The 25,017-nt window shown below is 37.4% G+C and overlaps 2 protein-coding genes across 2 annotated transcripts; both read right to left on the reverse strand.

Annotated features, from left to right (window-relative positions):
• Window positions 1-5,126: 5,126 nt before the first annotated feature.
• On the reverse strand, window positions 5,127-23,226 carry LOC136258915 (uncharacterized). Its single transcript, XM_066052301.1, has 4 exons — window positions 23,181-23,226; window positions 22,905-23,061; window positions 6,125-6,261; window positions 5,127-6,041 (listed from the first exon to the last, which is right to left on the reverse strand). Exons 2-4 carry the CDS (start codon window positions 23,016-23,018, stop codon window positions 5,195-5,197), a joined length of 1,098 nt encoding a protein of 365 aa, XP_065908373.1. The 5' UTR covers window positions 23,019-23,061; window positions 23,181-23,226; the 3' UTR covers window positions 5,127-5,194.
• Window positions 6,638-18,125, reverse strand: LOC136258316 (uncharacterized). Its single transcript, XM_066051641.1, has 10 exons — window positions 18,009-18,125; window positions 17,211-17,339; window positions 14,223-16,539; window positions 13,505-13,608; window positions 11,708-11,815; window positions 10,401-10,514; window positions 9,673-9,890; window positions 7,139-7,248; window positions 6,861-7,017; window positions 6,638-6,649 (listed from the first exon to the last, which is right to left on the reverse strand). The coding sequence occupies exons 3-10, from the start codon at window positions 16,517-16,519 to the stop codon at window positions 6,638-6,640; spliced, it is 3,120 nt and encodes a 1,039-aa protein (XP_065907713.1). The 5' UTR covers window positions 16,520-16,539; window positions 17,211-17,339; window positions 18,009-18,125.
• Window positions 23,227-25,017: the final 1,791 nt, after the last annotated feature.

Genomic DNA, 25,017 nt, shown 5'->3' on the forward strand with positions numbered 1-25,017 from the left:
TATTGCCCAATAAATATACTCATAATTATATAAGCCTATAGCAAGGAAACTTTACAGAAAATCAAGACTGTTTTCTTCCACATGAATTTCCTCTTACCAAAACTCAACCATAGGTTATTTTTGGCTGACTGACCTCATTTAAATAGCTATGATTTAAATGTAAAAATTGACCATTTTAAAAAGTTTTACCACACCAAGCTTCCCTCCATAAATTGGTTAGTACTGTGTGAATGGTAGACTGAAAATGATGAACCCACACTATAAGAAAATTTTGTTATAGATGACTGAAAACTGTCTGACACTTCACATTCTCTAACATCTTTCCCTCGAAATAATTTTCATTAGTATTAGCACAGACATTTGATAGCCTGATCTACATGGATAGTTGCCAGCTGTGTGCATGTCGAATTGTTGACTGTGAATCTAGTTGAACTTTCTCAAAACATAATCACTAGAACATTTTCACTGTTGTTACAAGTGATTCAGTGGCGTAGCTAGGAAAAATTTTTTACCGAGGCAAAGTTTATACATTGACCCAATTGAGAGGGTCTGACTCAGCTGATCCACAAACATTTTCAAGTTTGGCATTTCACGTTGACTGGTTGGATGGAAGAAACTGTTTCAGAAGACTATGAACACTTTTCTGCATGTCATACTCCAGCTTAATTAATGCTACAGTATACCATGCTTCAATTATTAGACTAGTTTAATTTCAGTCAGCACAAAAAGCTGACTTACTCCGGAGATATTTTTAGAGGTCAGGCCATCCATGGACTGCAACGGAGGTCATAGTCATGCACACTATACTTTTCATTGATCTGATGTGATATTTAAGTCAGAGATTATCTCTTTCATGTGATATTCAGCTGCATGTCAAGCTAGGAGTATGAGGGCATGCTCCAACATGGAAAATTTTGAAAGCTATTTTTACCATGCAGTTGATTAATTGGAACTTTTGAAAAGCAGTTTAAAGTTAACATAAATGTAAATGATTTAGACCAAGCAGTGTAATGAGAACACTGAACAGTGGCTATAATCTGTACTGAATGCTCTATTAAAGTACATTACAACGACTGCTCTATTAGAGTATCTCGATCTTTTTCAAGTAGCTGAAAAGTGGTCCAGCCAATGGTGGACTTCGTCACCATGGACTCCAGCCCTGCTTAGTACTACCATAGATAGTATATTCTATGTAGAATATATTATCTATGGTACTACAGCCATGGATTCTATTATGTGTGGTACAGTAATGCTAGTAGTAGTAAATGTTTTGAGTGAAAATTAGGGGTGCCACTGAAAACTCAGGCTGCTCAGTCCGGCTCAGCCTGAATTGTTGAGCATGTTTTACTTATGACCGAGGCAGCTGCTTGGTTGCCTCAATGGTAGCTACGCCACTGTCCTTCTGTTATTTTAATCTGCTTCAAGTTTCACTGTTTCATGTTCAACACCTTTCAATTCAACAGACCATCAATGTGATGTCTATTGTAGTGTTTTGTGAATAGAAATTTAATAGTAACTCTAACAAATCACCACATGTACATACACATGTGCATGCGTATGTAATTTGAGGCACACGTCCTGGTTTAGCAAATGTGTCATGTCTACTATCCTTTTGTTTATGAATCGACAGTAATCGATACACTATACACTGTTGAGTTATTAGAGTTATTGCCTTGGCAACACAGTATGCATACTTATATGTAAGCATCATAGCTACTTTGTACTGAAGTACAGATATGATAAGGATCTAATACTTTTTCATACTGGAGCAGCAAATTAGAGACACACTCTAGTATTCCAAATGTATACTTGCCCTAAGTGCAGGACCTTATCGCTCTATAGCTACACTAATCTAGTTAGCAATAATGGTAGGCATCTGATGGTCATTCAAAAATGGAGTCTATATCATGCAAGCTATAGAGACAATAATTATATCTCCCAAAAAGCATACAAAACAGTTTGAATTATGAGTGATGTCAAAAGTATTTACACTGTGAGCGAATAAGTGACAATGAATTGAAAAGGTACACATTACAGACCAAAAGGTTCAAAATCAGGGGGAAAAGTTTACAATTGCTAGCCGTAAACAAATGCAATTAACTGGAAGAATATTCAGCATGAGCTACCATACCACAGGGCTATCATGCAGTGAGTATGTTAATAAAGAGTCAAATTATCTCCTTTAGTTTGACATCAGAACCATCTCCTGGTCTTTTTAGATGTTAGGAAGGTGTGTAAGCTGCCAATCTTGGGATAAGAGAAGATCACAATTGGTGCCTTGCAGTCATCAGATTTCAGACCCAACACAGGTAGCAGGTTAAAGGACATATTGATCGCAGCAATGTTGTAATGCCTATGATACTTCTTCACAACTTTCAAATGCTTTTGTGCCTGCAAACATACACAATCACTTGTAAGGTGTGTGTGTGTGTGCGTGCGTGTGTGTGTGTGTGTGCGTGCGTGCGTGTGTGTGTGTGTGCGTGCGTGCGTGTGTGTGTGCGTGCGTGCGTGCGTGTGTGTGTGTATGTGTGTGCGTGCGTGCGTGCGTGCGTGCGTGCGTGTGTGTGTGCAAGTTTGTATATGGATGTGTAGACATTATATTCATGTGTGTGTATGTATGTATGCTCATAGCTGTGCATTGTGGTGCAACTCACTTAAACCAAATATAGTGATCATTTTGATCAGCATCAACCTGTGGACTGGAGTGGAGTACTTGTTCTATTATCACTCTCCTTGTGAAATGTTCAACTACTTTAATGTAAATAGTTTTGTTCAAGAGCTTTTATTATAATGATCCCAACTATTAATAATTACTATACAGATTATTAATAATAATTATTCTCATTCTTAAGCTACGTAATTACATGTTATTTTTGGGGATACAGATTATCAGATCATGCATATAGGTGATAATTAGCATGTAATGATAGATGTGTCAGCTGGACATTGAATCATTTGTAACAGTAGTGAAATGTTTCATAGTAGTGAAATGTTTTATAGTGCACTTTCAGAGCTCTTATATGCACAGCTGGCCATGGGCAATGGTTACAGTGTATGTGTTCTATGGAGCATGCTGATGCAGGTTATAAATTTCCTGTACTGATATTAATAAATCATTAAGAAATATGAAGTGTCAGACATATTTCTGACAACACTGTATTCTTAAGATGGACATTGTAGATAGTGTACCAAGGCCCCACCATTGTTAATACATATATATAATACACTTACATACCACATTACTGGCAGAGTACACAATCCTCCCTTTAGTGTCTCAAGAGTAGCAGGTACCTAGTGATACTCTAATTATGGTATCATGATATGCAAGCTAAAGGTGATCACCTTACAGGTCTCTGTGCTCTGTGCACAACACAATAGAAGTCACTCATCAGGGCACCATCACCCAGTCTGAGTGTAAAATTAGCATCAAGCTTGTCTGAGGGGAGAACACTAACTGGATTATAACAATTACGGCTAGTATATATATATGTTATAGCTTAGCTGAATATGTGACCTGGCCTATGAAAATAGGGCATGTGGGCACATGATTTTTGTCTACTTTCTCAAGCTTCCATCATTCGTAACATTTTGTACCATTGTGCTATAGCAATGTAATTTTCAGCTCTTAGTAAGTATTTAATTGGCTTTATGATACAAGTTACAGAATACAACTATTCTATTTCAGTACTGAGATATGACCTGTAGAATGATGGGGTGTAGTTTGTACCCACATGCCCTATAACCCTATTTTTGCAGGCCCGGTCACATATATAACACACACATTGTACACCATGTATCCAATAGACATGAACACACTTTTCACATACTGGCAGCTGCAGGTTCAAGTCAGGATGAACAATGTGGAATATGTTCAACTATATAGTTGCTCACAGAACTGACAGAAGGTAATTTGTCAATGGCTTTAATTTCAAAGTCAGTGAATTTATTGTAAGCACTCTTTAGGGCTGTGTAACAGACAGAACATATAGCTACATAGCTGAAAACTTAACAAAATGGCTACGTACTTCTCTACAATTTAACACATTTTTGACATAAAATTATGATGTAGCCTAATAGCTGTATGGTTGTTCGAATGTTCGTTTTATTTCTGTGACCCCTTAAAATGGCTAACTTTCACTTGTTTATATATATAAGTGGTAATTTGCAAGTCAGAAAGTGATCCACATACATTATGTTTCAGCACTTTTATGCTATTATTATTACTCTTGTTGTTAAGTTAACATAATTATTATAATGTTGAGGATATGGTTTAGCAGATCATACATTCTGATTAGTGTAGGTATAGAGGCCATTGTCAGCTAGACATCTACTAATAAATCACTTAAGCTTGAACAACTGTTCTATCTCTCTTGGGAAATGTTAAGGTCAGACAAGTATCCATAGCAACATACATTAATCAAGTTTTTTAGTTGCCATAAGAACTCAAAATTGTCTGTTACATGATTTAGTCGCCTTCTCCTTTGGTTATTTTAATCTGCTTCAAGTTTCATGTTCAACACCTTTAAATTAACCAGTTTATCAATGTAATGGAAGCTTAATGATGGCTCTAATAAAATAGTGCACACATATTAAGATGAAAAATAATTGTGTCCACTATACTGGAGAGTACATGTAAAGTTATAACATTTGAGAGGCTTAGGACTTTGACTGCTTTGTTGTTTGCAGAACAAGTAAGAGTATGTTGGTTGTGGCCACAAAGTTATAGCTGAAAGTAATTTTGAAGTAGCTATTATCATGACAGCTGGTTGTTAACAATAGTTAGCTACAGGAAGCAGATTGGTATATAATAATGTTTGTTCCACTACATATTCATCATGATGGCAAGTTTGCAAAATGTTTTAGGACCACAGTATGTAATCAGCCATTTCGTCACCCTAAAGATATGAGTGATTACAATAGCAACATAGACCTTGTTTGAGATATTCATTTTCGTCATAATACAGGAGACATTCTGCAATAAATCTACATATGACTCCCAGCCTCATCTCAAGCATATTATGTATGTTGCCATTACATCATTTGTTTGCATCAAGCAAATTAACAAACATTCTTGTATAAAAATAGTTATTTAAAAACTCACATAATAATACAGTACGTACAGAAAATATAATGCATTGTTAAAAACATAATATACATACACACATATATACAACAATGTATACAAAATATATTATTATTGATTTGAAGAGTGGTTCATCTGTTCATCAAAAGATGCCATCAATTCACTGAACATGTCACCTTCTATCACAGGTACTGGGTTACTTGTTTTTCTTGACAATTGTTCATCTCCATGTATCTGTTCAGCAATAGCAGCACGAGCTGGTCTCTTATCAGGAGAGTCTCCCTTGTGTCTCAACAGGTGTTGTCTACTGCTCTCTGACATGTCAGTTGAAAATTGTGAAGATGAATACTGTGAGTCTGATAACATTGACAATCTGCAGTCTGGGGTGCTTTCCCGTGATCCATCAGCTTTCAACAAAAACCTATTAACTGGTTCATTTCTTAATGGTACTCTACTGGGGACCATTGGGTGCTGGTCTAAACCGTAAGAAACTGTTGCAGGTACAATATTTATATGTGGGGTTGGGGACAGTGGAGTTGGGGGTAGTGACTCCTCAGGTGAGTGAATTGATGAATCTGTTTCGGTGGGGATCACCATTGGGGACATGACATTGCGGTGTCTATTGTCGTCAATAGTACTAGCACTTATGCCAGTTTGGGTGAGGTCTTCTGTAGAGCCTAGGGCACTGAATGTAATACTGACAGCATCTGATGCACTCATCTGTGCAATGAGGAGATGTGACATATTCTGGTCATTGTAATGGAAAGATTGTGGAGGAGACTGCGTATCTTGTCTCCACTGATGTTGTTTGATGAAGAATGCTGAGTCAGAGGTAGGTATTCCAATATCGTCATCACTGCTATACAGTCTTGCTAAATTCCTTAACTGGTTGGTGATGTCAGCAAATATTGGTCTTTGTCTTGGACTAGTGTTCCAACAGTTACACATTAACTCATACCTGCAAATTGTGGTACAGCACTCTAATAGAACAGTCAACACAACAAGGAGAAACACAACACAGTAGCCACACAAAACACTTACATTTCATTGGGACAATCATGAGGCTGATCCAGTCTACTGCCAAGCATCACATGAGCCAGGACATTTCGATTGGTTACATCAGAATATGGGAATTCTGCCAAAGTGACTATCTCCCACAGTGTGATTCCAAATGACCACTACACCAGGAGAGTCATGCAGTAAACTACAAATCACTGCTGCACTTGATTATAATATAATACTGTATACACAGAAATTTTTACAGTATGTAACTTTCGTACATTTTGCAGTCAACACAGTAACCATGAAAATAAAATCCATGAAAGTTTCATAGTGTGTATGTAACATGTGCATAGATAATGAATTCTCGACAATGATCAGCAGTTTCACCTGCTGCTTTCATGGCTTGCTACCATTCCTATAAGGATATGCAGAATGCTGCAATGCCATGTTTACATGCATTTAGCACAAACCCTGACAACATTTTAATTCTCTTTGATTATCAAGCTTGATATATTCAACACATTTCTTTTTTTTGGCACTTGAGATTGCCTTTCAACTCAGTCTCTGATAACACAATCAATAGTTGACTATGACATGCTGCTTGGAACAATACTTGCTTTAAGATCTGTGAAAATTAAATCCTGTTTTGGCATGGAGTACGTGAAATCAATTAGTATACAGCCAAGAAAATTTCATACTGTGAAAATCTCCATACGTACGGTATATGAGAAAGTACAACAAGAGTACACCATTGTAAGCACACACATACACTCACCACATTACTGGGCAGGGTACACAGTCCTCCCTGTAGTGTCTCCAGAGCAGACCACCTCACGGGTCTCTGTGCTCCATACACAACGTGATAACACTCCGGATAGAAGTCACTCATCAGGGCACCATCACCCAGTCTGAGTGTGAAACCAGAATCAAGTCTGAAGGGAGAATACATAACTTGATTATGACGATTACAGCTACAGTAGTATGTGTGCTATAGTTTCACTAACACTCTCTGTACACCATGTATCCAATAGACATAAATACACAATCACATACTGGCAGCTTCTTAGCTGCAGGTCAGGATGAACAATGTTGAAACATTCCAGATGTGTCATTGCCTCTGACAGTTGTACACAGAAGTGCATTAACATTTTAGGTGTTAATGGCTGCAACAAGAAACAATTCACAATTGACACAGTTTTTACGGCAATAATACAAAAAACAGAGGGGAATAAAATCTTGACAAATTTAGTGTTGGTAAATACTTGTTGTGCATTGTATATAAACCTTTTTTGAGAGACTATTCAAATGATGTGTATGCGATTAATTCTTACTTTTATCATAAATAAATATCAAATTTCAACACAATAGTCATACATACATGTGTGTGTGATTCTTACTTTTACCATTAAATTTCAACAGAGAAAAGAGTCAAATTAATAAGTTGTTAACAGTATGGTAGCCATTGTCAGTGTGATGTATAAATTACTGTCAAGTTGTAAACAAAAGGATAGTATAAACTTATAATGCTCTGTGTAGCACTAAGTGTGAGACCAAGGATTAATAGTGCATCAGACAAGACAGTTTATTCATGCTGCAAATCCTCACTATGGCTTCAGCATCAAATGTTTAATTTGATTCAAACATGGCGATGTAGTAAGTTTGGCAAACATGTCAACCAGAAACTGCATAGTCTCACATAACCATCATGCTGCCTTCGGTCAGCTTTCAAAAAGACATTTTTTACTACCTCAATGCTTCCAATGAGGGTCTAAAAATATTGTGATTCTGAAAGGAGTAATGCTGGCTGACACTACAAGATTGTTTGTTACAGCTACACATTGATTTAACCCAACACATGCCATTTGAGGAGGTACAATGCATGCAACAAGCAGCTCTTTACTCTTGTCTTTCAGCTACTCTGTATTGCATGTGCTAGGGGATACTCTACACCACACCAGATGGCTGGTGACTATATATGGTTACCCACTATGGGTAGTCGCCAGTGTCAGCTAGACATGTACTATTGGATCACTTGTAACAACAGTGAAAATGTTCTAGTGTTTACACTTTGAGAAAGCTCAAGTAGATTCACAGTCAACAATTCAACATGCACAGCTGGCTATTCATTATCCATGGATTCTAGGCAGCAGGCTATCAAATGTCTGTGCTAATACTAATGAATCTTATTACATTATAAAGAATTTTATTCTAAGGGAAAAATGATAGAGAATGTGAAGTGTCAGACACCATTCAGTAGTGTGTCTATAAAACAATTTTTAACACTGCACTACAGGACTAACTGATTGCCATCTATATGAAGCAGAGCTTGGCGCAGTAAAGCCTTTAAGAATTTAGTAAATGACCGATTTTTTACATTTAAATTGTAGCTATCCAAATGAGGTCAGTCAGCCGTGAAGAATCTATAGTTGAGTTTTGCTAGGAGGACCAGCAGAGACCTTGACTTGTCACTGTGACTGTGCCAGGCTAGAAGTGACTAGCTAGAACAATTACATCATTACTAGTGATAGCCCATTGAGGAAAGAACTACGTAACTTTAAATGAACAAGCTCAATCACTTAGTCATGTGCAAACACTATAGCCTCCACATTGCAATTTCTATTTTACAAACTTGATAAATGATTTGCTTAATTTCTCCTTCAGCTAAAGTATACCTCACTATGCAGTACTCATTATTAGTTTGCACATGTTATATTAAATAAAATATTAGCTAAGTCTCAAGTAGCCATAAAAGTGCTAGCCTATTGTCTGTGATATGATTTAGTCACCTCCTCCTTCTGTTATTTTATTCTGCTTCAAGTTTCACTGTTTCATGTTCAACACCTTTCATTTCACCACACCATTGATGTGATGTCTAGCGTGAATAGAAATTTAATGGCAGCTCTAACAAAGTATATACATGTGTGCATATGTAATTTGAGGCATATGTAATTTGAGGCACACGTCCTATAAGTAACTGGTTTAACAAAATTAATGTGTCATGTCTACTATCATTTGTTTATGACTTTACAGTAATCAATACACTATAGACTGTTGAATTATGTAGTAGTATAAGAGTTTATTTCCTTGGTTACACAGTATATATGCTTATATATGTAACTTAGAATAAGCATCATAAGCTACTTTGTACTGAAACATTCATACTTATTCATACTGAAGCACCAGACTATAAACACAGTGTAGTATCCCAAACACATATTTATTGCCCTAAGTGCAGGACCTTATCACTCTATAGCTACACTAATCTAGTTAGCGATAATGGCAAGTATCTAATGGTCATTCAAAAAATAAAGTCTATATCATGCAGGCTATAGAGACAGCAACTATATCTCACCAAAATTAGCATACAAAATACTTTAAATTATGAGTGATGTCACACTGTGAGTGAATAAAGGGAGAAAAAATTGAAAAGGTACACATCACAGAAAAAAAGTTGCATCAAAAAGGTTCATCAAGGAAAAAGTTCAGTTGTAAACAAATGTAACTGACTGGATGAATATTCAGCATGAGCTATCGTAACACAGGGCTATTGTACAGTGAGTGTGTTTGGTTTATAACAGACAAATTACCTCTTTTAGTTTGGCGTCAGAACCATCTCCCTTGTGAGATGTTAGGAAGGTGTGTAAGCTGCCAATCTCAGGATAAGGGTAGATCACAATTGGTGCCTTGTGGTCATCAGAGTTCAGACCCAACACAGGTAGCAGGTTAGGGTGACGTATCAATCGCAACAATGTTGCATTGCCTAAGAACTCTGATACTTCCTCACAACTTCCACATGTTTTTGTACCTGCAAACATACAGTACATATGCAAATACACACACTATCACTTGCAAAGTGTGTGCGCATGTATGCATGCCTCTGTGCGCGTGCGTGCGTGAGGCAGCATAGCCAAGCGGTTAGGGCATCTGCCTGGTGATCGAGAGGTCCCAGGTTCGATTCCTGGTTACGCCACTTTGTTGTTGTTGTTTCCTTGAGCAAGAAACTTTACTCACATTGCTCCAGTCTACCCAGCTGTTTAAATGAGGACATGGTGGCCTGGTGTCAATTGGGGAAGCAGCCCACCCAGCTGTAACATCATTGGGTACCTGGTATTGACTGGGGATGCAAATGCTTGTCTCGCTTAGCAGTGTTTAGGTCGTTGTGGAACTTTGGGTTTCGTGACCTCTCTCCGTGAGACCTGGACAGTCCTCCTACGGGTTACTAGCCCTGCCCCAGGAGGATTTTCCTGCACAAGGCTCAAACGTCTGAGTAGTGTGTGTGTGCATGCTTGTAGCTGTGCGTTATGAAACAACTCACCTAGACCAAGTCCTGTGATCATTTTGATCAATACCAACCTGTGGACTGGAGTACTTGTTCTATTATCATCTGTTTCCAAGGCTGCTCTGCCCTTGATCAACCACCCGTACTCTCCTATAAGAAATAATCACAGTTAGTAACAACATGTGCGTATATACAGTCTCAACATCTCCCTATGGAATACACTATAATAATACTTCCCATATACTGGAGTGTAGGAGATACTCTACCATTTACATAGCCCATTAGCCACCAACCAGTTATATAAATAACATCACATGGACCAATAACAAACAAATACAAGTCATCTCCCATAACACTACATTGTGTACAACAACTAACTGAATAGTATACATGTAGTGAGGTTTGCATATAATATCAGCTGATAATATAATCTTGAAATGCTAGCATCAAGGTTGTATTACAATAATGCCGCCATAAAGCACAAATGAAACACAAAGTGGTAGGGAAGAGAGACCATGCTAGCTAGTAATAAGGACATCTTGTAACGATTATCAACGTTAACTGCCATTCACCTTAGTGTTAGACCAGCCCTAATCTTCACTATCACAAACAATGCTTTCATAGGTTTGTCTGGCTTGTGTAACAAATTCAAGCTAATTTCATATGAAAGCTTCCTGATTAGTGGTCACAGAATGTCACACAAGGTCACCGTAGTAATCTTTTTTCCAGGTGCATGGATCTTTACACTACATACACAAGGCTGACCCATGGCATAATATAACCTAACAAACTCAAAAACAATAGAAATAAATCCCAAGTGTAACTCAATCCACTGACCACCTCTACTGTACATACCAAGATGGTGACTCAGTGGTTAGCTCTGGGGAGGCCATTTAATACATCCTTTCGTGAGTACTGAGTTTAAACTCTTCACATATAAATTATCCAATGCACTATGTATATGTATACAAAAGATCTGATACGAGCCTAGCAGCTCTTCTGGGCTGCTCAACACAGTACAGAAATGTGCTAGCTATACTGTAAAAATAAAAAAAACTACATATGTATGTGTAATTGTCGGTTGTGGAAAAGTACGGTAAAGTTTTTATAGTCCTAGTAATGGGTCTCTGAGTAAACACACCATGCTATGAAATGGACAATACACTAATGAGTTATATTTGAAAGTACAACAATCACAAAATCACACAAAACGCGTAGTTGAATATGAGAGAGTAACCTTGTTAGTTTGAGGCAAGTGTTATGGAGTTTGAATGATATAATATAATGAATTACATATAGTATGTAGTACATTCATAATAATATGTCAGCCATTGCATGTATACCTTTTCTGATGGTGTCTAATACTTCTATTGATTCTCTCTCAACTGTTAACTGTTGCACTAACTTCTGAGCTGGTCGGGATAAGTTTCTGATGCTACCCCATCTCAGACCTGTGAGGAATACACAAACACCATGTAGTCATTACTGTGGATATACAATACACACTTAACAACAGTAAAAATGTTTTACTACAGTATTTGTGCCACACACAGTACAAACTTTTGAGAGGGAAAACATGGATTCGCAACATAAATAACAGATTTTAGGGGTAAACCATTTTTGTCTAAAATGCGTAAGATACAAAACTTTCCTCATAAGAGGCTCTAGTCTGTTTAGAGACCTACTTGAGGGTATCCATTGTATTTTACATACTTCAATAATGACTATGTGTACTAAATCAAAAATTTTTCGTATTAAAATGTTCATTTGCATCTTTATATTGAATTTATCATTATGTATACCAAAATAAAATTTTACTATTTTCACGCAATGAAGAGGAGGACATGGTCTTATAAGATTGTGTAATGATCTGATCCATCTCATATTACCAGTACTTATTCGGTGCATCATGATCCTATACTTCCAAGAATAATACTTTACAGGGTAAAGTCACTAGTGCATGTCAACGTATTTTACAACTAAGGCATTGAGGTGTCAAAATGAGGCAGCCAACCTGGCTATTCTGTTGCAATAATTGCTTCAGATTTCATGAGGTAGAATATATCCATACTTCTCATATTCGCAGGACATATTTTATCACACTATTATAGCAACTTCTAAACAGCATTTTTACTATATGCCATATATGATGACAGTTGGGTCCCATCCACTTCCAGCCTCTTATGGTAGCTTACCACAGCACTACCTTACTATGTATATTTTTGCTACAAGAATAAATAAAAACTGGTCTTGAGCCCAATAAAAATCTCAAAGAGAAACATGCATTAGATATTGGCTTCTCCATACATGTCTTCACAGGAGTATACTGGAATGTGTGTGGTACAGTATATCATAGTACAAGCCATTAAGAGAGAAGACATTTCGCTGCAGCAAGACACTCAAAATATAATAGAAACACTTACACAGTACAACTCCTACTAACCACTGTCAACACTACTATAGCTGTATGAGGTGTTATGAATGTGTTAACTACCATAGCAACAGAGTGCTGAGTTGGTTACTGGTATTCATTACAAAATTACATTATTAATATTATACAGTAAAAATATAATTCACATACAATGGTACTCTTTCCGGGATCTTTTTGTTGTATATTACAGAGCATTTAGAGACACATTAGCTCTCCTGTCATGTGACTATCACCTTACAATTGCACAGCCTTGTTGACATTAGTTCTTATATAGATTCAATCAAGCAATACTTTAGTTCTTAGCCATACCATGAATGTCCTTCTCAATACATGAACTATACTCCATTAGCAAGCGCACAATAGTCCTCAGCCATTTACCCTCTACACCTGTGGGTTAGTGTCTACCGCTTGTGGTGAGCAATTAATTAACATTACCTGAACCCACCAATGATGTCACATCATTTCATAATATTTATAATGTTTTACGGCTGAAAAATGATGAAACCGCAAAAACTGGACCCTTTACTTTTAAGTAAACAATAGCATGGTCAAAGATAACATGTATGTATATATATATAAAACAGGGGCCCATGAGTGTTACAGCTTGTGTGCTACAGTGCTGGCCCTTAACACGTAATCTCTACCATCAAGGTTACCCACACATGCACGCACACACACACGCACTGGGTGGTAGTAGCAGTTAACTTACTAGTCCACACTGATGGGGGGCCAATGTATTCCTCCTCTTTTAACTTGACCTCACTGCCAGAAGGCGACTTGAACTCAATACGAATGGCATTCTCTGCTGTAGGCCTGTATGGATATGCATATAGGCAGTAGTATGAAGTCATTGCATACTAGATGGTCCCATTGTAGGGGATATAATTGTGGCTGGGTGCATACAAAGGCTAACACATAGTACGTAGGATGTAGTGATGGATTTTAGTATGCACACGTCCCACATACAATATTATATCACATATAAAATTGGTGATGCACTTACAGTACCAAAATTAAGGCTGGTATAGAAGACAATGAAGGAAGCAGGGAACACACTTTTGTACTGTGTCCATGCAAACGTTCCCTTTAAAAATTCTAACCATAATGAAACAAAAAACATGGTTACACTATCTCATCAGAATTATCTAATTTAAATTTAAAGCAGACAATCAGGGTTTTCACCAGATGGAAAAACAGTTATAGCTAAGTCAGCATACCAATCATGTGGACACTAATAATATAACAGCTTGCAGCTGTTCATAATTGTATTAATTGTTAAGGTGCTCCCTACCAATAGTGTACCTAAATACACAAACAATACTATGCTAAGGTAATTAATAGTACACTATTCTCAGGGGGATAATTATACACAATAGCTCCATATCTTGAGAAACATAATAGTAAAGGAACTCTTATCTAACGCATACCTTTTCTTTGGCTTTCTTCTCCTCCTACAGGCCAATGCAAATATTATACAGATCAACATGATACAGATTGTGATTAAAGCACTGGTCGTTGCTGCCACAATAATGATCAATGTCAGACTGGGCTCGTCTGTCTCGCTATCACCATTGGATTCAGCTGTAGGAGACAGTGTAGTCCCTGGAGTGGTGGATGAGGAATGGGTACTGATAGATCTTAAGGCTGTTATAGATGGTATAATAATTGGAGTAGATGTCGCTGCAGAAGAAGACACTAGAACTGTCTTACTGGTAGAAACTGTACTAGAAGTTGAATAACCACTTGAAGTCACTGACAAAGTAGTAAATTCAATAGTTGAAGATACAGATGTAGTTTCACTGCTAAGAGTTTTAATTGAACTGGTAGTAACAAAGACACTTATTATTTGGGATGCTGCACTGCTAGATAATGGTATTGAACTAACAACACTTGAAGTCTCTAATGAAGTAACAGATTTAATAGAAGATGAAACAACTTCACTGCTACTAGTAGAGGTACTGATAATGGAAACAATAGTTGACTGTGGAGCTTCACTGCTAGAAGTTGAAGAACTAGTTACTGCTGAAGTCCTCATGGAAGTATTAGGTACAGGAGTTGGAGGTAAAAGTGTAGTTTTACTACTAGAAATTTCTTCTATCAAAGTCTTTGTAGAGCTACTGGAAATAAAAGTACTTTTTGTTTGTAGAACGTCACTGCTAACAACAGTTACTGGAACAACACTAGAGGTCTCTAACGAGGGAGTAGGTGTAACAATTGAAGAGACAGGTGTAGTTTGACTGCTAAAAACTGTTGATATCTCAGAACTACTACTGGATACTGAACTATCTACTGAAACATCTACTGAAACAGTAGTGCTGGCTGCTGAGGATGTAGTCTTACTGCTAGACACTACTGCTAACGGAATTGAGCTGCTAGTGACAGATGTTATTTGCAGAACAGAAGACGAACTGTCTACGGAAGATAACATTGCAGATGAGGTAGAAGTTATTTGTCCATCATCAGAAACTACAGTGGTTGGCATGAGGTTGCTACTGCTGCTGCTACTACTACTTGTAATCATTTGACTGCTTGATAACACAACAGATGGGATGGGTATGCTGTCAATTGAAGTGCTCTCTGTTATACCAGACGTCACAGGGGTGTTGATCACTGGAACTGATACTGAGGTGCTTGTACTAACCACGCTACTGGACATTGCTGTAGTACTGGTAGCTGACATAACCATAGCTGATGAGGATGTAGTCATTGTTAATGATGCAATAGTGGATGATGTCACTAACACAGGGGAGGCTACTGATGAAGTAGCATTAAATGTTGGAACAGCAGATGAAGTGATAGAATAACTAGATGACTCAGGTGATGGGCTAAAGCTACTGGTAGTTGATAAATGTGATGATAAAACAGGTGATGACACTGATGAAACATTTGACGGCATCATCAGGCTGGGAGAGGAAGATGGCATCAGTTTGGTAGTAGAGTAAATAACTGCAGAAGTTGATAAGGGTATAAGGCTAGTAACAGATGAAGTGTTTAATTGTGTAGTAACAACTGGAGTAACACTCTGTGGTTGTAATGATGTGGCAACTGCTGCTGGTGTTGTACTGACCTCTAGTAACCTTGTTTGACCACTTTCTGGTGAGCTAGTTAAACCAGTTTCTGATGAGCTCAAAGTGACAGCTAATGAACTAGTTAAACTAATACTAGATGAAGGTATCACAGAGCTTGTCACTGCAGATGACATCACAGTTGCAACGTTACTCAATTGGGAAATAGTAAAATTAGGTGAGGATGATGCGACCACACTTGAAACTACTGCCACAATAGAACTAGGGACAAGCACCACTGTTGGAACTAAAGAAGAGACTGCAACAGAACTATACCCTTCCATAACAACTGAGGAAGGAAGAGTGGTAGCAGGTACAGGGGGTTGTTGTGTGGTACTTAGAACTAGTGATGCTACACTAGAGTTAGAGGTTACTATTGATGATGACTCTGCAGTAGTTGAAGACACTGTCACTGAAGTGGTCGTGGGTGATTGGTTTATACTAACTGAACTACCCATTATGGGCGATGATGTAATAGATGGATCAATAGCCTGACTTGTGGAAGAAAATTGGCGTGTTGATATAGTGATGACAGGTGACGCCGGTGGCATAACATTGACTGTATCTGCTATAGACTCCTTCCCACTTCCCTCTGCACTGTCACTACTTGTCTTAAGATTCTGTACAGTTTTAGTAGGCTGAATTATATCAGTGACCATCTTAGAGACACTATTGTCTGCTACAAAGGGAAAAATACAATAAAATTCAAACTATACGAGTAACATGATGTGCAAAGAACTAACGTGATGTGCAAAGAACATGTAACCGTGAGTAGCCTATGGGAAGCATAGCAGAATATGTACATCTCCTTCTAAGCCAAAAGGATTTGAGCCAATATGTGGGTTGCTCTACGAACATTAATATTTATGGCCATCAATATTTATGGCGGCTGGTAAGCAAAATTAATATCAAATATCAATGACGGGTCTGGGTGTGCCCAAATTGTTTACACAGATCAAAGTAACTCGTGGGTAAACATGTCAATACTTGGGTAAGCAAGGTAAACTAAAGGATAACATCATCATTACAGTGAAGTACACTGGCCAATATTAAACACATTAATTTACCACCAAAGACTAAACAAAACACAAGTCATATAGCATACACTGTAGTAGTAGAAAATGATTTTGGCGGGAAAGTATAACTAGTTTACTACAAGTATGGCAAAGCAAACTCCAGCAAATTTGCAAAGATCCAAAACAAAGTAATGAAATCAAGGCTGTAGATAATGGTATTAAGTAAACTGCTGTTCATTGCCAGCCACAAATACTTCAATGCAAACTTAGCAAGTTCTGGCTCTAACCACTACATTTTTACAAAACAATTACAACAAACACAAGCAGAACAAACCTATGCAATGTTTCTCCAAGAAGAACACTGTACCATTGTTGAAGCCATCCTTATAGTGAAGTGATAGATTGACATTAATTCTTGCAATCCCTGAAGCCACAAGTGTGCACTGAAGACTAACATCAAATGCTGTATATAAGGAACAAACACAAGTAAACAAATAGCAGGGGCGTACCGAGGAGGATTTCCAGGGGCTTCAGGAAACCCCTTTGGAATTTACACACTACTTGAAACATTAAGAAGTTGAAACTTCAGGTTTCCAGAATCTGAAATCTATCATGGAACAGGACACATTTTAAACTTTTATCTTCGTTAAATAATAGTTTCTCACCTGATAGCAACACTTATAGCATTAATCTGAATTATGATTTTGGTGAAAAGATCGAGATACTCTAATAAAGCAGTCAGGCAATCTAATATAACAGTCACTTAGCTGTAGTGGAAACCCCTTTTCAAAATTCCTGCGTATGCCCCTGAATAGGGTGACTATGGGGCAACAATAAATAGTGATAACCATTCACCATGTCAATTCAAGATGGCAACTCCACTACACAATTGGCTCACCTGATATATCTGAGAATAGCATTTACAAGAAGTAAAATATAGCTACCACAAGAGGTAGCCATAATATACAATTAATGACTATGAATTTGTAAATTGCAGGGTGTGTGTGTAATCTTTTATGTTACGAAAATTTCAATACACAGTTAAGACACCATAATAATAATATTCTATGCATTCCTTAGCTACAGATCAGAACACTGAGCTAATTGCTAGCTTGTGGAATGTATTACTTACTAGATCGATTTTCAGGCACTAGCCCAGTGTCAGTGATACTAATTGTTGGAGCCACCAATAGTCCAGACTGATCCTTCTGCTGCAAGTCTTCTTGTAATTCAATGCCTTAGGTGACCTGTACAGAAAAGGAAACTTTGATATCAGAAACAGATTACAATAGTCCAGCCTTCTAGACAGTAAAATTGAACTGAACGGATATATTTGAAAACAACTACATTAGACGATAGACTTATAGCCATTGATGTTGACTGCTTCATGATGGTTTTGGTTACGTCATGTGAACTAGCAAGTGATTGATTTGATATGTCAAGTCACTAGGTCTAAGTCCTTGAAATTAGGTTAGGTAATCCTAAGGCTGCAGCACATGTTGCTGTAAGACCTTCAGTGCTGGTCACTGTAAAGTGCTAATAATAAATACTTTAGGTTTAAGGAAGAAAATCCATCCCTCCTGGAGGAAGACTGAGTGTGGCCCCGACTAGACATTGGGTGACCTGCAGTTCGAATCCTGGGGTTGGAGGGATTTTTTTTCCTTACTTTGGCCCCTTTTCTGTTACACCTTTTCAGTCAGTCAGTAAGTCAAGTCACTAGGTCTAAGTCCTTGAAATTAGGTTAGGTAATCCTAAGGCTGCAGCACATGTTGCTGTAAGACCTTCAGTGCTGGTCACTGTAAAGTGCTAATAATAATGTCAGTGACCAGCCAGGTTTCAGTGCTAATCACTGGCACACCCAACCATAACAGCAGCACTAACTAGTCTCCTTATGAAATACACTGTAGTGTTAGCTCTAATAAGTCTCAATATACAGTGTTTCAGTGGTCTCCCTATGTATATGATACAGTGAAATATAGTAAACTTTCCTTAGCGAACTCTCAAAATTAAGGACGCAGTAAATAAAACACTCCATAACTGGGACCAAAATGGAACCTCCCTTTTTAATAGTCTGGATCCGGCCCTGAACACTTCACTTTTCACTCCCACTGCATTGAAAACGATCGAGATACTCTAATAGAGCAGTCATGTAACTACTCTAATAGAGCAATCAAAGCTACAGCTTGTATGTCATCATATTTGCCCTATAGTTAGCTATAGTGTTTACAGTTTCTAAAGCGTTGGATTTATTGCAATTGGTAACTAAAAATAGCCTAAAATCCTATCTCAGAGCTTCTAAAATCTTAAAATTTTCTGGAGAAATGTCACAAGATTCCTTATTCAGCTTTACCAACTTTCAGAAACCCCCTTTTAAAAATCCTAGATCCGCCACTGCATTGTATTAGAAAAATGTTTTTGGTATATTGCTAATGATCAATGCATTTTTTTACAATTACAGGGATGGATAATTACACATTTTAAATAATTGTGGCATTCTAATTAATGCACACTGTTTAATTTATATCCGACTTAAATAGTGCTGTTCATAGCCTTTACACATGGCATAAATATCAAAACTATAACAATTAGATAGTGGTGTACCGATATGCATTTTTTCACATTTGCCGATACCAATTATTTACCTACTCCTGTAACCGATATGCCGATATTTACCGATATTCTTCAATTCTTCAGAACAGTGGAGGAGGAGCAGAAAATCACCTAAAGTTTATGTGCATAAGCTGCATTTGTAATTAATTGCATGGGCGGCCAACTTTTACAATGTTTTATACAGTATTGCTACTATCTCTTTTCATGGAAAAGGAAGCCAAGTAGTTATAAACATCTAAGCCAGCCGAGTCGAAGCCAGCTTATCAAACAGTGTTTTTAGTGGGACTCCAGACCCTTTGTGAAGAGTGATTAACTAATTGCGTGGGCGGCCGATAAATATACCCAGCCTACTATAGCCTTGCAACCATACTTGTGCAAACAAACAAGCCAAAACAGTTACAACACAGTTACAGACTGCTACATTCACCACCTTCTTTACTTTCAGCTGTTCATTGCCGTCATTAATGATTGATTGTGGGTTTCGGTTAATCGGCAAATTATTTCTGCTTCGTAGCCGATACCGATACTTGTAAAATTAGCTATTATCGGTGCAACACTACAATTAGATAGAACACCCATCATAGTATTTAATTAGTGAATAATTGGAATTTTTTGGAAGTCACCCTAAGGACCCTTTCTATTTTCCATGGCTCATATATGGTGTGTGTGAACACACAAACTAGATCCCATCGCATAACTGGTTATATTTTATTACTGGAATGAAATGTCTGTATTCTGTTAATTGTATTACAATGTCATTCTGTTAATGGGAGTAGAAAATTGCATAGTCATAGCACAACGGCATACAGTAGCTATGCATGTACAAGTCTTAAAAGTAGGTTAATTTAATGTGCCCCCATTACACACAATTATATAGCTATCATGGACTCCAGTTTTATGGAAGATTATTACTTGTATGTAATTTCAATCCAAAAATGGATGGAAATGACACATTTCTCCTAGCTATATAGTGACCAAAATAAGTAATAATCATCCAAATTAGGCTGTTCTATAGTCATCCAATATTGGATGATAATTTTATCACTAAATATAGTCATCCAAATTGGATTGTTCTAGTCATCCAATATTAGATGATAATGTTATCATGAAATAATCACTAGCACTTGGCATTGCTTAATTCTCAAATAAACGAACAGGCAAATGCTGGACTGCAGAGAATCAAAGGCCACATTGCATACATGATACGAATGCTGCACAAATTTACATTCAACTGTTGATCTTGACCTGCAAATATTTTAAGGATCCATAGGAAAGTTTGTAAGTAACAGTATAATAATATGTAGCTATGTTTTGTGCACATATAATATACTATTTGTTTCATAGGCGGTGGAGACGGGGGGGCCAGGGGGGCCATGCCCCCCCCCCCCCCACTTTTTGGGACACTGTTTGCAAGAAAAGATCAAGATACTCTAATAGAACAGTAAGGATCTGGATACTCTAATAGAGCAGTCACAGTATTCAGAGAAGCAGTGTAGCAAATTCCTTAGCTATGTATGTGTAGTTATAAATAAGGAGATGTAATTGGTGGAGAGCAGCTATTGTCAGCAGGCTGTGACCTTTTTATTTATTTTTTTTTGGTCTTCAACTTACAGCTGGCCTGGCCCCCTCACTCTTTGGCCTGCTCCACCGCCCCTGATTTGTTTGCATTCAACTGCATTAATGCCATTATTAATGCACATAATATATACATAGACTGTACAATAATTTTCATACATAAAGGATAGAAAGCAAGGGGCACATTGTTGGACTAAAATATAACTAATTTAATTCTTAAAAGTTGAAGAAAATTAGGAACTTTAATTAGGGATCAAAGAAAAGGTAGCAACATGCACATATTTGAAACTCAGAGTCTTGGTGGGATTCTATTTCTGACTGCAACATTGCGAGCAGTACAATATAATACTTGTGGCCAAAAGAGTAGTTGAAACTAGTTGAAAGTAACTTTAAGATACAGTATATCACTCTATTCTGGGGAACTGACATTATTGGTCTATACCATAGCTAAGAAGCTCAGGTACAATGCTTAAATGTGTGGTTGGGAACAGTAGAATTGGGGCAGTGACACCTCAGGTGAGTGAATTGATGAATCTGTTTCGGTGGGGATGGCTATTGGAGACATGACATTGTGGTGTCTGTTGTCATCAATACTACCAGCACTTATGCCAGTTTGAGTGAGGTCTTCTGTAGAGCCTAGGGCACTGAATGTAATACTGACAGCATCTGATGCACCGATCTGTGCAGTGAGGAGATGTGACATGTTCTGGTCATTGTAATGGAAAGATTGTAGTTGTCTCTGTGCACTGACTGTCTTTGTTTGATAAAGAATGCTGACTCAGAACTAGGTATTCCAATATTATCATCACTGTTATACAGTCTTACTTAATTAATTCTTTAACTGGTTGGTAATGTTAGCAAATATCAGTCTCTGCAAGTCTGCCTTGCTGCACCCAAATCATGGTAAAACACTCTAATAGAGCAGCCAACACAACAAGGAGAAACACAACACAGTAGCCACACACAACACTTATGTCAGCCAATATTGGTCTTTGTCTTGGACTGGTGTTCTAACAGTTACACATTAACTCATACCTGAAAATTGTGGTTCAACACTCTAATAGAATAGTTAACACAATAAGGAGAAACACAACACAGTAGCCACACCACACAACACTTACATTTCATTGGGACAATCATGAGGCTGATCCAGTCTACTGCCAAGCATCACATGAGCCAGGACATTTTGAATGGTTACATCAGAATGACAGGAATTCTGCCAATGTGAATATCTCCCACAGCATGATTCCAAATGACCACTACACCGGGAGAGTCATGCAGTAAACTACAAATCACTGCTGCACTTGATTATAATATAATACTGTATACACAGAAATTTTTACAGTATGTAACTTTCATACATTTTGCAGTCAACACAGTAACCATGAAAATAAAATCCATGAAAGTTTCATGGTGTGTATGTAACATGTGCATAGATAATGAATTCTTAACAATGATCAGCAGTTTCACCTGCTGCTTTCATGGCTTGCTACCATGCCTATAAGGATATGCAGAATGCTGCAATGCATGCCATGTTTACATGCATTTAGCATAAACCCTGACAACATTTTAATTCTCTTTGATTATCAAGCTTGATATATTCAACACATTTCTTTTTTTTAGCACTTGAGATTGCCTTTCAACTCAGTCTCTGATAACACAATAAATAGTTGACTATGACATGCTGCTTGGAAAAGTACTTGCTTTAAGATCTGTGAAGAATTAAATCCTTTTTTGGCATGGAACAGTGAAATTAATTAGTATACTGCGAAAATTTCCATGCGTACGGTATATAAGAAAGTGCAACAAGAGTACACCATTTTAAGCACATACATACACTCACCACATTACTGGGCAGGGTACACAGTCCTCCCTGTAGTGTCTCGAGAGCAGACCACCTTACAGGTCTCTGTGCTCCATACACAACATGATAACACTCTGGATAGAAGTCACTCATCAGGGCACCATCACCCAGTCTGAGTGTGAAGCCAGAATCAAGTCTGAAGGGAGAATACACAACTGGATTATGACGATTACAGCTACAGTAGTATGTGTGCTATAGTTTCACTAATACTCTGTACACCATGTATCCAATAGACATAAATACACAATCACATACTGGCAGGTTCTTAGCTGCAGGTCAGGATGAACAATGTTGAAACATTCCAGATTGTCATTGCCTCTGACAGTTGTACACAGAAGTCCATTAGCATTTTAGGTGTTAACGGCTGCAATAAGAAACAATTCACAATTGACACAATTTGTATGGAAATAATACAAAAAAAAACAAAAAAAAAACAGAAGGGAACAAAATCTTGACAAATTTAGTGTTGGCAAATACTTGTTGTGCATCGTATGTAAACCTTTTTTGAGAGACTATTCAAATTATGTGTATGCGATTAATTCTTACTTTTACGTATCATAAATAAATTTCAACACGATAGTCATACATACATGTGTGTGTATGATTCTTACTTTTATCATTAAATTTCAACAGAGCAAAGAGTCAAATTAACAATTTGTTACCAGTATGGTAGTCATTGTCTGTGTATAATGTATACATTACTGTCAAGCTGTAAACAAAAGGATGGTAAAATTTATAATGCTCTGTGTAGCACTAAGTGTGAGACCAAGGATTAATAGTGCATCAGTGGTGAGACTGAAACAGTTTATTCATGCTGCAAGTCCTTACTATGGCTTCAGCATCAAATGTTTAGTCTTATTCAAACATGATGATGTAATCACGTCTAGAAAGTTTGGCAAACATATCAATCAGAAACTGTATAGTCTCACATAACCATCACACTGCCTTTGGTTATAGTCTCACATAACCATCACACTGCCTTTGGTTAGCTTTCAAAAAGACATTTTCAATGCTACCTTTAAAATTAGTGACCGTATTCTGAAAGGAGTAATGCTGGCTGACACTACAGGCTTGTTTGTCACAGCTACACATTGATTTAGCCCAACACATTCCATTTGAGGAGGTACAATGCATGCAACAAGCAGCTCTTTACTTTTGTCAATCAGCTACTCTGTATCGCATGTGCTAGGGATACTCTACAGCACACCAGATGGCTGGTAACTAGTCTATATATGGTCACCCACTACGGGTAGTGGCCAGTATCAGCCAGACATGTACTATTGGATCACTTGTAACAACAGTTAAAATGTTGTAGTGTTTATGTTTTGAGAAAGCTCAACTAGATTCACAGTCAGCAATTCAACATGCACAGCTGGCTATTATCCATATATTCTATGGAGCAGGCTATCAAATATCTATGCTAATACAAATGAATTTTCTTACATTATAAAGAAAATTATTCCAAGGGAAAGATGTTAGAGAATGTGAAGTGTCAGACAGTTTTCAGTTGTCTATACAAACAAAATTTTCTTATAGTGTGGCTTCATCATTTTTGGACTACCATTCATACAGTACATAACCAATTTATGATGGGAAGCTTGAACTTTAAAAAATGGCCAATTTTTTTACATTTAAATCATAGCTATTCAAGTGAGATCAGTCAGCTGAAAATAATCTATGGTTGGGTTTTTCTAAGAGGAAATTCATGTGGAAGAAGACATTTCTGATTTTCTGTAAGTTTTCTTGCTAGAATACTAGGCACCAGTATAGAGTTGGACCTTGACTTGTCACTGTGACTGTGCCAGGCTAGAACAATTTAACATACATCACATACATAACTGCTAAACATTGTTAACAACTGCCCATAAAGTAGGTAATTTTGAATAAACAAGCTCAACCACCTAGTCATGTGCAAACAAAATAGCTGTGGGTAGCCCTCCACACTGCAATTTTATTTTGCAACAGACTACCTGAGTGATTAGCCAAATTTCTCCCTATACGTACCTCCACGCAGTACTCATTATTTTTTGCACAGATTAAAATAAAATATTATTTGAGCTTCAAGTAACCAAAAAAGTGACAGCCTGCTGTC

This window comes from Dysidea avara, chromosome 6 (assembly GCF_963678975.1).
Source record: "Dysidea avara chromosome 6, odDysAvar1.4, whole genome shotgun sequence".
NCBI lineage: Eukaryota > Metazoa > Porifera > Demospongiae > Dictyoceratida > Dysideidae > Dysidea > Dysidea avara.